At 42.2% G+C, this 17,845-nt stretch overlaps 1 protein-coding gene across 4 annotated transcripts in view; it reads right to left on the minus strand.

Moving 5' to 3' along the window:
* satb2 (SATB homeobox 2) overlaps positions 1–17,845 on the minus strand; it is a 57,945-nt gene that overhangs the window by 19,156 nt on the left and 20,944 nt on the right. For 3 of the 4 annotated variants that reach the window (XM_085135795.1, XM_085135792.1, XM_085135793.1), the window contains exons 4-12: positions 9,338–9,464; positions 8,220–8,343; positions 7,531–7,633; positions 5,749–5,799; positions 5,077–5,669; positions 3,870–4,082; positions 3,663–3,749; positions 2,737–2,889; positions 601–795 (exon numbers count right to left, since the gene is read on the minus strand). In XM_085135795.1, coding sequence (XP_084991921.1) covers positions 601–795; positions 2,737–2,889; positions 3,663–3,749; positions 3,870–4,082; positions 5,077–5,669; positions 5,749–5,799; positions 7,531–7,633; positions 8,220–8,343; positions 9,338–9,464 — 1,646 coding nt within the window. The remainder of the gene's footprint in view (positions 1–600; positions 796–2,736; positions 2,890–3,662; positions 3,750–3,869; positions 4,083–5,076; positions 5,670–5,748; positions 5,800–7,530; positions 7,634–8,219; positions 8,344–9,337; positions 9,465–17,845) is intronic. The other variant, XM_085135796.1, reaches the window with a different exon arrangement.

Here is a 17,845-nt window from a genome sequence, read left to right on the forward strand (position 1 = left end):
CTGTTTACTCTTCATTCCACTGGGGCACACAGGGACACACAAACACATGTGCACCCACCACAAGATCAAACAGCACTGCGCAAACTTAGATTAAATAAATATAATGACTCAATAATAATGACAGATTTGGTCTCTGAAGGTAGAGGAATACACTTCCATCTGTTTTAATACGTGAGAAGTGCCATGAAAATGGAGCTCAGTAACAACTATTTCTAATATCATTCTTTACAGCATCTTAGTCATCCTTATCAGTCAGTGTTTATACCGTACTGTGTGTTCAGCACATTCATATCTGCGTACTTTTTAGGGGATTGTAATTAGAAGGGGTGGCCATGTTTTAAAGAAACAGTTCTGAAATAATCGAGTAATCCATCAAAAATAGATTTTAGGACACACGTGTTTGTAGGTATGAAGACCAAGCACTTTCTCCCGATTTCAAGTTGTAAATATTATGAGATGAGGTGATGTGCAGGAAATCTGTTCAGTGTGTTTAGTAGAGACACCGTCTTTGTGCCAGCTGTAAATAAAATCCACTCATTGTATACCGCATCTGGATATGGAGCATTGAGGTGCACGTTACCTCCACATGCAAACACTTACCTGTGTGTCCTGTGGCATGTGGAGGACGGTGTGCAGCCTCTCGCTGTGATGGTGTCTGGACTCCTCCTCGTACGCAAGATCTCTGTCGGCCTGCGGCAGCGTCAGGAACCTCCTGATGGTGCACAGGTTCTCCCACAGAGTGCGGTTCTCAGGGCTGGGGTTCTCCTTCCACCGAAGTAGCTCGCACAGCCAGCCCTGAAGAGGAGACAAAGATGTATGCGTGGGGGGGGGAAAGTGAGGTTAAAAAGAAAGGAAGTGTGGACTGTGCGATAGCTGACGGGGATGTTAATGGGGGACTTCTGCTACTGTGTCATACACAGTGAGAAAGAATTGTTATGCAATTGTTTACGACCTTTCTCTCTCACACACGTGCACGCAGAGTAGATGTCTCTGCATCTACTCTGTTTGGAAAGTGGCAGCGGGGATGAGCATGACAAGTGGCAACTGAGATAGACATGAATGAGTTTATTCATCCATTATCTGAGTCTGGGTTACAGCAGTGGAAGCAGAGCTGCCTCTCCACAGCCACCACCTCCAACTCCTACGTGTTCCCAAGCCAACTGAGAGACATAATCTCTCCAGCATCTCTCTCAGCCCTAGGGCCCCCTCCTGGCAGGACAAATTGGAAACACCTCACTCAGCAAGTGCCCAGAAGACATCCTGATCAGTTGCCTGAACTAAATCTGTTGGTTCTTTTTGATGTGTGTTTTGAACCCCAAGCTCCTCACCCTATCCCTAAAGAAGAGCCCAGGTACCCTTTAGAGGAAACTTATTTCATCTGCTTACATCTACAATCTAATTCTTTTGATTAGTATGCAGAGCTTACGGCTAAGATGAAGGTGGGAATGCAAATTCACCCATAAACTAACAGCATTGCTTTCACAGCCAGCTCTCTTCACAACAGAGTGGTGAAGCTGCGCCAATCCGTGTGTCAATGTGCTCCACTCCGCTCAATCATGAACGAGAATCAAAGATACTTAAACTCGTCCACTTGGGGCAGCACCTCATCCTTGGCTGAGATCTATAGCATTCTCATCCCCCCCCCACCCCCACCTCCCCATTGAGAGTCACGGCTCAACGAGGCTGACACAACCACATCATCTGCGACAAGCACAGACAAGATCGTGAGACCACCTAACCTGACACCCTCCACCCCGGGGAGGGAAGCTCGAATTAAACTAAAAAGTTGTAAAAGTTGGAAGGATGCAGGATGTGTGAGGTAAAGGAAGACGGGGGAAGGAGAGACGGAGAAGATTCAATTATATCTGCTAGACTGGTTCAGTTTGTGACACCAGCTGTTGTGTTCAACCAGCCACCTCGGGCAGCATGCACCGCTAATAGCCTGATCATCTCTCGCTCGCTCTCTCTCCCCCGCTTGCTTGCTGTCCTTGCTCGCTGGCCAGCTGCAGCAGATGGGTGCAGTGAGCCATGACCCTCAGCCACCCCCAGACCCACCAACCAGGGGTACCTCACTAAATACACACAAAAGCAACGCACATACTGTATACATGTTGTCTACATGTGAGTCACATCCTGCAACAGCAAGTTGCTACAAAAAACTATTTTTTTAAAGAATTCCTATTATTGTTTCAGTCATCGTGGTCTGAAATTAAGACCAAGAAGCAAAAACTGAAGTGTTTCCTTTTTCATTTTTATCCAAAAATTTGAAGTAAATACATATAAATATAAATAATATCTTAATGTGTGCGTCCAAGATTCAAAATTTAAAAAAAACAATAGAGGTATAAATAATTGCAGCCAGTGTTAATGTCAAACATCATGTCACCAGAGCTTTAAGAACATAACTGATCACACACGTCCGGTTTGAAGTGATGGTGAAACAGCTGATGAACATTTAGATCGTGTTACCGGCAGAGTACCAGCTTTGCTGGCTCTACTCAGTCCCACAACTTTTGTAGTTTGTAATAAATCGTTATTAATTAAAAATCATCTTGGTTCAATCATGATGCTCACTAACAAGTTGACTATCTAACTCACAGGGTACAAAAAATATCAGCTACGCTATCGCAGTACATATAAATATGTGACTGCACTTGGAATCTGACCTGGAGTTTAAAGAAAAACAAACACTTTAAGTCATTTTGTACGCTTGTTTTCCCCCAACAGTCTCCTCACCTGGCTTTTGTTGGCCGCCACCTTTGCGAACAGAGCTTGGGACACTTTGGCTCGCTTCATCTCTTGCTGAATTTCATCATAGATGCCTGATGTAATGTTGACCAGTGACTCCAGCTTCAGTGGGAGGTCGGAGGGTGGGCCAGACGGCTTGGGCTGGGAGACAGAATAATGATGTAATGCAGAGCACAATTTTTTAAAAAGGAACTTTACTGTGCTTCGACAGAACAAGATGAGTGATAAACAGTCACAGAGGCGTACCGCGTATTGTTTAAGGCTTGTTATTTACTTTATGAATCTACTATGAAATTTAACCACAAAAACAAACACATATGAGGAGAGGTTATCAGCTGATGATCAGGCCAAGTCGCTCTGAGAACAGACATGCAGTGTTCCCAGTACGAGCATCAGCTGCACATCTGCAGCGCATGTCCCCACATGAGTTGTGTTTAGAGATCAAAGTCATTAAGTCCTCCTCTTTTGTCTTTCTTTGTTGTTTCTGTTTGAATGAACATGTATTGGCTCTCAGAAAGCTTGTATACACAGCGTTTGAAGTCATCCACAAGACATGTAGAGACCAGCTAGCTTACATTCCCCCAGTGTAAACGATGCTGAGATAATTTTACATAGCCATAATAAGAATAGCGCACCAATTCACCCAGATCCATGAATGGGCATTTGTCCTGACATCAGGGGTACTTCTTATCACTGATGTTGCTCCACGTGCTTGTGGAAGGAAATTTCCAAATACTGTATAATGTCCTTTATGTTTACAATATGTCCCTCTGATGGCTTTGAAGCTGTTTTCCATTATAAATGGAATTTGTTAAGATAAAAACTTTCAAATCCCAGCGCAGGTTTTAGGATGAAGCACATGACATGCTGCAGTCTACTTTGTGAGGGCAAGTTAAAGATGGTAGATAACTCACAGAGTTACAGATCTTGGCCTTGTTCTTCCAGATTGAGGCCCAGGTATCTGGGATTTTCTGGTCCTCCAAGCTCCTCTCCCACACTTTCTAAGCTCATACATGACACAAGGCATGTTAACATCACATATGATTACTCTGTTTTTACTGTTTTCTCGCTCGATGCACTGCTATGGCAACCGCAGTTTATGGCCCGTTGGGCACACTAACCTGTGATAGGCGTGGTGCGCCGGGGTTGGAGGAGTTGGAGGGGGGAAGGCCGACCGAAGGGTTCATGGTGCGCTCTCTCTCTTCCTGGTAGATTCGGTCTCGCTCGCTCTCAGGCAGGTTGAGGAAGTTCTGCATGGCCTTCAAATTCACCAGCAGAGACTGCGAGGCCGTGCGAGGGTCCTCCTCCTTCCTCAGGATCTCTGAGAGCAGGCCCTGACCAACACAAACGCACACAGCAGGATATGTTATTGCATCTCCCTAGCATGGAAAATTGAAATATATGGTCCCTTTCCCATGCTTCAAGTGCACTGTTGAAGCTCCATTAATGTTATTCTTGGACTCATTTGGCTTCTTTGTTTAAACCCAGACTGGCAATTTGCTTTTTCCTTTTATTTCACAAATGCATATCAAAAGTATCCAGAATTTTTTTTTAAAAAAACCTCTAAACCAAATGTTAAAAACTAGACAATCCTCACTTTTATTAAGCCTACACAATGACATGTTTATCATTTTGGCTTGAAAAATAGATTTTGTCAAATGTAAATCACTTTAAAGCTGCTTGTTTTCTCGTATAAACGTACAACTAGACACTTTAAAGTATTTGCATATTGGTTTGAGCTTCTCAAATACAGAGGCTACCTACCACAAAGTGATGCACCAGTGAAAAACACCTGGCCTCTAGACCAATAGGTCTATGAGCCACCTCCCATTACTTTGATCTAATGGGCCGTGCAGTAACCAGTTTAGCACAGCCTGAATGCATCAGGTGTTTGTGCTGCTGCGAAGGTGGAGAAGGAGACTGAATGACGCAGCGAGCAACCCAGCCACGCTTCTGATGAGCCCACCAAAAATACCAAAAGGTGGGTGACCATAAATTAGCCGAGTTCTTTTTGTGAGTGCGTGTGTTTGTGAAAATCAGATCAGTGAGGGCAACTGGCATTTGTTTCTACCCAGTAAACCTCTTCTCACCTGATATGATCCATATAATGTAAGAAATGTGTATGGGTATTTTTGGTCTCGTCTGACGGATTATTGCCATTGAATGCCATATTTCAGTTTTCAGATTTAAAAACCTCTGCATACTTTTTATTCAACTAGAAACTTGATTTCCTTTCTCTAGCACATCGCCTTCCTCCTCTTCCTCTCATTTTCCCCTTACAACTTCCTCTCCTGACTCCTTAGCCTTGACCTTTCTCTGCGTTCCTACCTGTGTACGGTTGAAAGCCACACGGGCGAACACAGCCTGGGACACGCTAGCTCTCTTCAGCTCATCCCTGACCTGCTGGTAGATTTCAGAGGAGACTTCAGAAGCAGAGGGGTTGCTTCCAGGGTGGTCACCGCCAGCTTTGGATGAACCGCGTGGGATCGGCGGGTGGTTCAGAAACTGTTGGTTGAGAGCTTGAGGGTGCTGGTGAGCCAGCAGGCGGCTCACGGCTAGCTGCTGGTTGATGAGGTGGGCCATGGCGAGCTGTTGCCGTACCAGCTGCGGGGAGAGTTGAGGAGAGAGCAGTCCACCTGGGCCCAGCAGGGGCTGCAGGGCACCAGGCGGCGGAGGTGGGGGAGGAGGAGGCACCTGCCCTGTACGGAGAGGAGGGCTGTGATGGAGGGGACCGTGAGGTGAGGGCTGCTGCTGAGGAGGAGGAGGAGGTGGTTGCTGAGGTGTCTGGGAGGGTGCCTGCGAATCTGGAGATTTGAGGAGGGGGCTGCTGGCTCCCAGGTGACCAAGCTGTGCCAGGCCAGCCAGATGAGGTGGAGGTCTCTGGCCCAACACACAGAAGTCGGCCATGTTGTCTCTCTCAACTGGAGATAACCAGAGAGTGTGTTCAAATAAATATCTTCATTTAAGCACAGTGTCAGAAAGATGGATTATATTCCTTACTTTTTATGTCAGCAGCATCTCGTCCAGACCACATCTTCTCCAAGTAATCTCCTGCTCAACAAAACAAACGGAAGATCAGAAGAGTGACATGATGCCGCTGGTGTAAAGCTATGACTTTGCCTCAGCATCCATTTAAAGAAGAGAGCTAAGCTTTTGAGCCAAAGTTAAAGTTCCTAACGTGTCCAAAAATCAATGTAAGTATATACATTTCCATGTGCTGATGCTGATTGTGTCATGGGTTCTCGGTTGAAAGCTCCACAACAGCTCTAAAGAAACTGTCATGTCAACATCTGTGGAGCAGCACTGATGGAGGAAATGTTGAATGTAACTTAACACCAGCTCGTAGCAGGAGCGCAGCAGGCTCCGGCACAACTCCATCCTCTCTCACTTTCTTCTTACATCCTCTCTCCTCTTCTGGCCTAGTGTTTATTCTGTTATTATTACATTATTATAATGTAGCTTTTGGGAGTGGGACAAGCTGGTGTGGTTAAGTAAAAGAAGGGATATTATGGGGACTATATGACTGAATATCACATCCAATCAGTGTCACTGTAACCATTTACATAAAGCCATCCTGATTTCTACTCCTCCACATCTTCTAAGATGCATGATTCACAAGTTGGACTGGACTCCAGTTGTAGATATTAAACACAGATACGCATGTATAACTCTATGTCAGGCTGTAACAATTAAAAGTGATACTTTTATATATATATTGGATATAGCAGCAACAATTGTTTTAATAACTGTGAGACAAAATAATAGTAAGAATTGTTTTAACAATGACTTGACATTTAACACTTAACATTAGCATAGGTCCCATTACCAAGGCAGACCTCATGGATGGAACTAATCTACTGCTTCTAATCAGTCAACTGAACCTTTTAGCTACGACAATCTAACCTGTGAGCATCTTTCTGGAAAGTGAGAGGCTGAAAATGGCTCTTGTGGGTGACTTCAAACCTGCAACACCCTGACCGAGAGAGTGACAGAGTTACTGAGGGCTTCATCCTTTCTCAAATCTAAGGTTTTGCTCTGATTTGTATCCAATATTTTATTTTATTTATTAGTTTTTGCTGGATACACCAGCAGCTGGAATACTGAGCAAGCTCTCGATATTCAGGGCTTGTGTGAGTGTTTGTTTATTCACATAGAGAGCAAGTGGCGCCTGGATGGCTTGCAGTGTTAAGTCTTTGCTAGAAGTACGTTCTGGAATAAACCACTGAACCTTTTCGCCCACCTATGCTACTGTCCCTCTCTATGGCTTAAGAAACTCAGCCCAAGCTGACCAGTCACGTTTCTTGCGCTCCTCATGTGGTGTATCAAGGGTTGCCATAAAGATGTGTGGTTACATGTAGCTCACATATGTTGTAGCTGCATGGCTAAAATAAAAGTGAGTTGGGCCTTTTAGTACCTAATTATAAAATTCTGCTGTCTTCAGAGCTGCATTATAGACAATGTGGGATTAGATGTTGAAAAAATGGTTTCGATCATCTTTTGTCCGTTTAATGTTATAGGAGTGCAGTGCTGCATCAGTGGAGCACTCATTTAATGCTCTTCATTGCAGCTCTCGCTCAAGAGTTTGCACTCTCAGATAATCTTGTGTGACTTATTTCAAAGTATATTGCAGAAGAAGTAAAACTGTGTTATCATTTCACCAGAAAAGTAGACAGATTTGTATGTTTTTATTATTTTACTCCAGAAATCATTTTACAACTCCTTGGCCACCGGTCCAACTACCAGATGATTTAAGAACTATGGCTCAAACTCTATTAGCCTCACCTTTGATTTTTTTATACTTCTTGTACCAACGACCGAATTCTTGACATTTGGCAGTGGATACGTTGGCATAGTAGGAACTGTTCACTATGGAGGAAATCATGCTCTGAGAGGGAACAAGAGGGGAGAGATAATTAATAACCAGCATAATATGAAATGCTTAGACTCACGCAACAACCACATGGCGTGCACACATAAACGCATACAACATGCACTCTTGCGCACACACAATAGAAACAGACAAACATTAATCATGACTGGAAGCCACCCATGGAAACTCGAGCCAGTACGGTGCAGCGAGGGAATCTCCAGCCACATACACATATGCTAGCAATTGATGCAGTGATCGACACCCCCACCAGAGATCCATTTAAACACAGTATGCAAACACTTCTCAGACACGAGTGAGAATAGGACCAGGATAGAGGGCTAAACATACATCTGGGGACTTAAACTTTTGGGGTGGAGTTTGATTAAAAGCTTGCAACAATAGCTCGTGGCTGTTTCTAAATGTGCCCAAATGGATCTCGTGAGGGCTGTCTGTAGCCAGGGTGTGTGAAGAGCTTGTCACTAAAATACATGTGTAAAGATATCTCTTGTAGAGGATCATTGTACTTAGAGCACTTTTTGCATGCAGATTAACTCCTTGATATGAAGACGCAGTAGAGATGCTACATTCTGGTGAGTCATACCTGTGATAGAGGACACTCTTTGGCCAGAGTACTTTGGTTCATTTCCTTTAGAAGCTCTTTGAGAGCATTCCTGACAGTTGCATGGTTCCACTGTTCGCAGGGCAGATCCTCCAGCTTTGAAAAACTAAACAAACCAAAACCACACATCAGTTTGTTAGGCTCATTTTTGGACAGGAGCACAACCGCTAACCTACCTCCACATCTATCTGTAGGTTATAGAGGGAGACAAAAGTAGTTTTGCACTTGTATCAGTAGGCATATTTTCTTCTGTCACAGTCACCTATTTTGACACATAAGGTCAGGGGTTAGATCACTTATCAGCAACGACTGGTTGGTTTAAATCCTACAAGGTTTATTTAAGTTTAAAAAGTAGTTTAATGTTAAACTAAGCCATCATTAGATTCATATTTGCTCATGTAACTCTAAGCAAGAAAAGAAATGTAAACCGGAATGAACACATAACCCCAACCATAATCCAAGCATCATGTATTAACATCAACCACAAACCACTACTTCCCATCTAGGGTCTATCTCCTTTTAATCTTTCTGGTTTTATTTAATTTTAACCTCAAATAAATAATTTCAACTCGGAGCACGAAGCACGTCTGCCTTTGCCATGGATACATGAATAAACATGTAAACAAACCTGGCTGGTATGCGCCAAGACAATAACAATAATAACCCTCTCATCTGGAGTTTATCTGGTTTTATCTACCCATCAAGATTCTGCTTCACCATTTCTCAGGAACCGACAGTTCCTGGCACGCGGGCTTTCCCTGACGGAGACAGATAATAGATAATTCCTTACCGGGTTGTTTAAATAGAACTTTAGTGTTTCAATATTGTTGCTTTCAAATTTGATATATATGGTAAATTCCTGAACTGCAATCAGCTGCAATGACATCAGCAGCCCAGTGGACCAAGTATCTGATCTAACACACACACACACACACACACACACACACACACACACACACACACACACACACACACACACTGTACCCATAAAGTACAGACTTACAAGTCTCTGCTACAGTGCTGCACACAGTTTGTTCTAAAGTCTAATGAATGAGAAAAAAAACATCCTCTCACATCTGTCTTTCAAAACACAGTCTGACCTTTGTAGTTGAATGCGTAATGTGACCATGTGGTAAACCTCCATCAACATGTCAGCAACTGTTGCTTCTGGAGCGTCAGTCAAAAAGTGAATGGGAAGAGGATTCCACTTTCCCACCTTTATGATGCCTGAAAAGAGAGAGCACATACTTCTGTCAATTTTCAATCATTGTTAAACAACCTTTTGACATCACACAACAGAGGAAGTACAAAACTCAGCAGACTATGATGGAAAGCAGCAAAAGAGATTTTCACCCAAGCACTCACTGTGACTAGTAAAGTGTTTCATCTCTACAGTGCTGCACCCTAACTGTAGCTTAGAAAAGTGTTGTACATTTTAGATGGCTTGGCTTTGATTGTTATTAACCATGAGAAGTTGTGTTTAAATAAAGAGTGGCCTCCTGTGTGTTGGATGGCCATCACTCTATTGACTGTGTTTTTCTTTAAAGACAGCAGTTGCAGTCAGATTGAAAAGACTGTTTCTCATCCACAGCATGTCTTTATCCTGTCTTCCTTCTCTCTCCCCAACCAATCAGAGCAGATGGCCCCGCCCCTCCCTGAACCTGGTTCTGACTGAGGTTTCTTCCTGTTAAATGGGAGTTTTCCCTTCCCACTGTCACCAAAGTGCTTGCTCATAAGGGGTCATATGATTGTTGGGTTTTTCTCTGTATGTATTATTGTAGGGTCTACCTTACAATATAAAGCACCTTGAGGTGACTGTTCTTGTGATTTGGTGCTGTGCAAATAAATTGAATTGAACACACCACCTTCACCTACTGTTCAATTTACTGTTTATTGCCCTTGTTTTATTCTGAGAATGTTAGGTGGATGGGAATGTTAACAGACACTTTGAAGCACTGGGATAATGTACATTTAAAATGCTCTGGAGACACCCACTAGTTAAGAAAGTCCTGCCTTGCCAAGTGGCTCTGACTGAGAAATCAAATGCCCTAAAGTATAGCCCGATTGATCTTCCTGTACAACTTAATGGAGACCATCATTTACAAAATGACAATTTTCTTTTAGACTTCCTGGCTGTTGATCTAAACAGCCAGGTTAGATCATTCAGGCCCTGCAATATTTATCCCTACATGTTGATTTTATTTCTGTTGCTCAAAAATTGCAATTATTTTTTCAAATCTACACATCACCATCTCTCAGTGTCCTGGTTACATGGATACAGAGTCAAGAGACACAACATCATAAACCCCTCTGCAAATAGATCTGTGAGAAATTCTGCTGCCGGACTGGGCTAAATTGGATTTCGGCTGATGTTTGAAACATTCTGGGGTCTTTGTCAGCCCAAACAGAAACATGCTTTTTCTTTTTGAATTCTGAGGCACTCGTGTTTCTGCGGGTCTGCACTGCCATGATACTGTTGATCTCTTGATTTAAGGAATCTAGTTGAATCTCTTTAAGAAGAATATTAGCGTAATACGCACAGACACACACGAGCATTTCACCTTTACCAGAACATACGAACAGACACACACAGTACCACACTCACTCACATGGGTTTTTCATGCGGACTGGCTGGAGCTGTGAAAACTAAACAAAGCTAATCGCATTACTATCCTCTAAATGAGATCCAGACGGGTCCTGAGAAGCTCCCTCGCTCTCTCTCTCTCACTCTCTTTTTTCATCCCCTTATTCCCTCCCACCTCTCCTCCATATCTCCCTCTGTCCTTTCCTCCCGCCTTTCTCTGAGTTGTCCTCTCTGATCTCCCTCTCTCCTTTAGCTGTGATTACAGCTCAGTTATATCTTTGATTCCACTCAGGCAGAGCTGTGTTGTTAATTATTTGGTCATACAGAGAGAGCATCATTAAAACCCTATGCACAAAAAAGTCTGAACCCCCTTAAGGGAGGAAAAGAACCCTAGAGGAGCTAAAGACCAGCATGGAGACATTTAAGGACTCAAACAGAACTAAATAGTTAGATTTTAGGAGCACAGTGAGCTAAAGTGAATCTGCAGCACATGAAAAAGCTTCTTTTTCTATATGAAAGCTTTAATTGTATTTCTAAAATGCTTTTTCCCCCGAGTTATTTCACGTACAATAAACCTATTTTTAATCAAATGTATCAGAAATGCCAGGCATCCATATCTTTGGATTTCTTCAATTATGGCATCCAAGCTAATATTCCTAACAAGCCAATCAATGACTATCTTATCTGAAAGCTTCCCTCGTTCAAAATAGTCTTATCAATATAGTGCTAATTACAACAACAGTCATCTTAAGGGGCCTTATATTGTAAGAGGAGGCCCTATGATATTAGAGAAAGTTCCAACAATCAGCCATTCCCATGAGCAGCACTTGGTGATGATAGTAAAGGACGTCTGGGAAAAATATCAGGAAATGCATCAGGAATACAAGGATTGCTCGAAGACCCAATTAAACAGACAAGGTGATCTGTCAGGGGAAAGAAACTGCAGAGTTTATACAGAGAGGTATGCGATCAACTCACTGGACACAGGTAGGGAACAGGTGTGGAAGAAAACGGGTGAGACTAATGAGGGTGTGGCATGCAGTAAAGAAGAGGGAAAACGAGCCAAGGGAGGAAATCAAACCGGAAATAACAAAGCACTATATAATATGTGACATGTTCTTTTCTAAAACCCAAACAACAACAGCAGCAGAGAACAGCCTCACCCCCCGGCTACTAATTTTCTGCATGTAGCATCAGCACATCTGAGAACAAGCAGGGCTCGCAAAATCGCTAGCCCGACGTCCCGGGGCTAGCGATTTTTCCAGTCGGGCTACCAAAATCTAACTCAGCCCTGCCCGTCGGGCTATCATAGGAAAATATATGTCAGTGCTTTTGCATTCTTTCGCCAATGTAGCTGAGTAATTATGTCATTGGCATCGATGAGCCACTGTCAATATGTGACATATTGAAATCGCGTTTGAATTTGCGCTTGCTTTTTGCTTTCATTTTCATTTTGCGATCGCGCGAACGGTGTATAGAGAGCGGCAGCACTGATTGGTGAATGACGATTAATTGCGCACCAATTCCTCTGACATCGTCTTATCACTCATTAGCTTACTATTCAAACGCGACAAGTGAAATCTCTCGCAGCAAGCTTAAACATGTCAAAGGTTGAGTGCGCAAAGAATCGCTGATCATTATGTAAGTACGTGTGTGAAAGCAGCAGGATTTACGCTGGTATTTTAGTTCTGCAGAGCCAAATAAGACAGGTCAGGGTGAAGAAGGGGCAGCCAAAGAAAAGCCGATCACAAAACGGAAAAGATATGACAAATCGAGCCTGTTCTCACTCCCGAGGTGTAACATGGCGACGTTTTGTCACGTCCCGCGGCGTTCCTTAGGAACGCGAAAGGAGACTTTCGGCGTTCTTATGGTACGCGGCGGGTTATGGCTGAAATCCAGTGCAATGACGCCCCCGCGGTAATCAACGTTCCAGCCCTGTATTCCAGCCCTAAACCTAACCTTATCCCTAGCCCTAACCATAACCTTTTTCCTCACCTTAAACAGGACTTAAATGATGTTAAATAGCGTGTTTCTAAGCTATTTGAAGGAAAAGAGCGAACATGTGTAGATTGAGTCCATACGGTTCTCACATTTCCTCATTTTTCCGAGGTCGTCATTTAAGAATGTGGTGGGTAGCCGAAAACGTAATATGTTGACGATTTGTCACCTAGCCTAAAATGTTACGCTTTGGGAGTGAGAACGTGTTGGACAAATCAGACTATGAGGCAAAAAGAAAGCGCAGCTTTTTTGGTTTCATGGACAAAATAATTTCTGTGGCTGGAATATGACGAGCTAAATAACATGATGTTCTGCCAGGTGTGTTGTGAGTTTCATTTGATTTCTGAGTCGACAAGCGCCTTTGTTACTGGGACCAGTCATTTTAAGAAAGACCCCATCAGAACTCATGAGAACTGCAAGAAATGCATTATTGCCCAGTCTGCAGTATCTTTCCCAGAACAAACACCAATTGCAAAAAAACATACTACAAATAAACCAAGCACAACAAGAACTCCTGAAAAAGCTGTTTAGAACAGCGTGCTATATTGCAAAGAGTGAACTACCATTGGCAGAATTTAGCAGTCTTTGCAAACTTCAAAAAGCAAATGGCCTAGATCTTGGTTCCACTTACTTCTTACCCGTGACTTCAGTGAAAATTTCAGATTCAGGATCTGACACAGACTGATTCATGTTCTACACAGTTCTTACAAGTTCATAGAAATTTCTGTTCAATTAGAACCAAGTATTTGAGTTGATGGTTTTAATTTTTATACAGTTGTTGTGATTTGTATTTTAACGATTTTTTTGATTAATTTTTGTTTCCGTTACAATATTATACTTTAATGTATAATATTGTAAAGGAAACAAAACGTAAAAATAATTTCTTTTTTTATTCGGGCTACTTAAATTTATTTTGGGCTACCAAAAACTGAAGAATGCCTGCCCGAAGGGCTACCAGAGATTTTGAAATTTTGCGAGCCTTGACAAGCCAACAATTCCACTGATGCCAAGTTGGATGGAAGCAAACGGGTGAATAAGCAGACAAACACAAACTCACACAGGACACATGACAACATGCAGAGACGTGGACGCATGCATGCAGCAGTTCACATACAAACACGCACGCACTCACACACTCACGCTCAGTGTGACGGTAAATACATTAATAATTGATTCATCTTTTCTTTTTTTTTGGTCTGCTGTTCAATGGGCTCTGCTTCTCGTCTACGTTTAAAAGTAGAAATCATTGTTCCCATTTCCACATTAAAATTCCGCCTCCCAGAGACATGCTTTTATGTGGCCGGCTGGTGGCTTGGCTCATGCCTAAGGGTGCCCATCCACACAAATGCAAATCCAAACACACACTTAATGTCTCTGACTCCTCGTGTCGACACCCGTACAGCCCTGCACGCCACTGGATGCCACTATGCGCGTGCACACTCAAATATACACATGTTAATCCAATTCGGCATTTTAGAGAGGCCGAAACCGGCACACACATCTGAGACCTTGAAAATGGTTCCAGGTTCTGCCCCTGGAAACACACTGACTGAAACCGCACACGTCAGACTCTGATGTCTATCATCTACCATGGAGCTCTGAGGTACTCCTCTAAATAAAAATCCATCAGGCTGTCATTTCAGGGAGTGAAACACGTCTTCTGTCTACTCTAACGGCCCAGCAGGAGCAAAAGCTTCAGTAACGGCACCAGTTGGTCTTATGATGCAACTCACTGGATACAGAACTCTCTGAGCTGTAAGTTCTCACCAGTGATGACCCTAATCCTAACCCTTTGAAATCAGAGGATGTATTTTTTTTCCTTTTCATTCCCCCAAGTATTGAAAATTGGGAACCACAAAGTAGTCACTCTCAAAAGTTAAAGTTAAGCTAAGTTAAGCTAAAGTCCAAAAAATTTGGGGTTTTAGTTCACAACTAGGATTTGGGTTATTGCCAGTGCCACTGATTGAGTATATACAATCATGCACTCTTATAAGGCACCAGGCTCTTTATCGTTCTCCAAAGTCTTGGCATTCAAATTGAAAGATATCTAAAGAGACCAACAACTCACATATTCTATGAGGTATAATTATTATTTCTGTCAACAAGCCAGTGATATAAAGGCTTCAGGTTTTGTTGTAAAGACAATCCTGACTGCAAGTTGCAACTGTTCAAACACAGAATACACTCAGTCGTCTGTAGGTAATACACTGACTTCTATCTCTATGTTCCTCTTACAATCCTATAGGTTGCCTGTGACCTAGTTAAAGGTCGAGATGGTGTTGGATACATAAATTTCCATTTATGTGGAATATTTGGGCAAACTGGTTATGGACTGTGTGGCTAAAATACAACCATGACCCTAACACTACCTCCAGTGTTTCACTGCTAACCTGATAAATATTAACAAAACTGATTTTGATCATCTGCCTTTATTAAGCAGTGAGTCCAGTTTTAGAGTGATGTTCACAGACATTACTTTAAAGCTAGTTGGTGTTTGGGATGGAGCTCTCGAATGGAAAGACTCGGTTTGGTTTCAGTTAAAAAAAGACGATGATTTTGGTTTTATGTAAATAAACACGTTGTGTCTCAGGTCACTGTGGGCTCTCTGTGTGTTTAAACTCAACAGGATCTTTTCTTAACCTCAACTCACAGTTGCAGTAAAACCTTTGAAAAGTTTCTTTAAAGATACATATTGTACTTGTGAAGTTTGACTAATACGCTAATTTTATTATGATCCTATCTGTGACTCGCCAGCTGCAAAAAGCAAAATTTTCTCATTTCGGTAAATCAAACATTTTTTGCAAGGGCTGCTAAAAATAATTTGCACATATGATCATTTCTAATGAAAGGGTCGAAAATAGACCCGGCAAACCAACAAACCAAAAGGTGTCCTTAATAACTGCTTTTCACAGATTTACAAAGCACTAATAAGTAATTTATTAAGCAGTAAAGCTTAGCTTTTAACTGATAAGAATGTGTTATAACAAAGTGGTGTCCAAAATGTAACGACATGCTGTCAGAAGCAATTCACAGCCAGTTTAAAGTCATATGTCCAGTAAACTGCAGCTCTGCAGCACTGACCCTTTTTGGCCTGTTAGACGTGGCACAGCAACAATGCTCTCTCTCTCGCTCTCTCTCACTGACCACTGTTAACTGTTTGCTCACTAAATCCTTAAAATACAGGTCTGCTCCCATCCAATCTATAAAAGCCTTCAAACCCTTATAATTGAAATAAACAATATCTCCTAGTTAATTACTGGGCTAAGCTAATTAAAGAAAGGCCGTGGTCCTTGCCGGGGACTTTAAATACAACGCCGGGACGCAAGAATGCAGGACACAATTCAAACAGGGAGAAAATAGCTGGGACTCTGTGTAATTTTGGTTGTGGACCGCAGGGGAAAAAATGTATAATTTAAGCCAGAAATTATTCATTTAACATAAACGCTTGTTTTAAAAAACAAAAAGTATTCATTTGAGAGAAGCTGAGGAGAAGTGTGTGTGTGTCTAACAGAGAGAGTGTGTTGTGTCTGTGATACTGCATGACTACATGGTATTCCATGCCAAGTGTGGCAATTCTATGCCAGTGGATCCTTGCAGGGGTTAAAGAGAGTTTACAAGTAACACGTGAACGTTGCTCAAGTCAGCTGCAGGAGTTTTGTTTGTGTGGAGTTGGGATGTCCCATTCAGTCTAGTTTTTTTTTTTTAATTGTTGTTTGTTCATTGATGTGGACAGGAGACCAATGTGGTCTCACTGTTTTTCATGCACACTGATGAGACAGACAGAGAGAGACCTCCCCTGATACTACTCCCCTGATGCTACTAATGGCATTCATCTGCAGACCACAGCAAACAGTTAGCGTGCTATTTCAGTGCATCAGTGTTGGATGATGTGCATGTGAGTAAAGCTTATTTTTCTAACTAATTTAACAAGGCTTCAGTTGTAGCTCTGAATCTTTCCAACCAGAAGAACAAAAGACGAGCAGCATAAGCAGCTCACAACAATCAGTTTATAAATGTTCTTCTTTACACTTTGAATACAAACAGACTAATATCAGTGAAGCAGATTGGCCAATTGGTTTAAGATCACCTCACTATTATCTTATAAAGGAAATGAAATATTTTCTACACTCTCAAATCACCTGGGCCTTTCTATATGATTTCATTTTATGCTTTGGCATAGACAGTACCACTAATAATACACAGCGGGATTAAGATGTTCCATTTTTCCATTGTTATTTTTTCTCACCAAAGAAAGCTGTTGCAATTATAACTAATTGAGCTGATGGAAACACCTTAGCAGGCTTTAACACAGAGATGTCAGTGACAGTCAGTGACTTCATCTGACTTTGAGGTGAGCAATTGAACCAACTTCCAATGAGAGCAAAGGTTACTGTTGACTGACATATGACATTAGAGGGTCACAGCCGTGGTCAGAAGTTCACTCACACTTAAAAAAGTATTCATCTATAGTGACTTGAAAAATCAAGGATTGGGTGCACAAATTTATTTTGGGTTTGCATACAGGCTCACACTAATCTTTCCTTTTCAAATTCCACCTCTCTTGACAGCTATTAACAATCTTCTAGCATAATTCCAGTCAAAGTTTCAACTTTCTACCTGTTAAGTTGAAGAATTTGGAGGCATTCCTTCTTCACCTTCAATATTCCATCTACTTTGTGTCATGTACTTATACATAGCACAAAGAAGGAATAAAGCACATCAACAAAGCACAGAGAGTATGACGCCACCGCCACCATGCTTGACAGCTGGCATAGTGTTATTAGGTTTAAAAGCTTCAACTTTACCTCTCCATAATAATTCTTGTCATTGTAGCCAAGTAGCTCAATCTTTGTTTTCTTTGGCCATAAAGCCTTTCTCCAGAAGACATTTAGTTTTTCCCTGTAGAAGGCAACAGTTTTAGTAGTTGTTAGTCGGCAACTTTGCATGATGATGCAAAACATGCTTCACTGTGGACAGTGATCCTGGTGATGCTGGTGTTCCAGCAGTGTAGAGTTCATTGCATCTT

This window comes from Neolamprologus multifasciatus, chromosome 16, assembly GCF_963576455.1.
Source record: "Neolamprologus multifasciatus chromosome 16, fNeoMul1.2, whole genome shotgun sequence".
NCBI lineage: Eukaryota > Metazoa > Chordata > Actinopteri > Cichliformes > Cichlidae > Neolamprologus > Neolamprologus multifasciatus.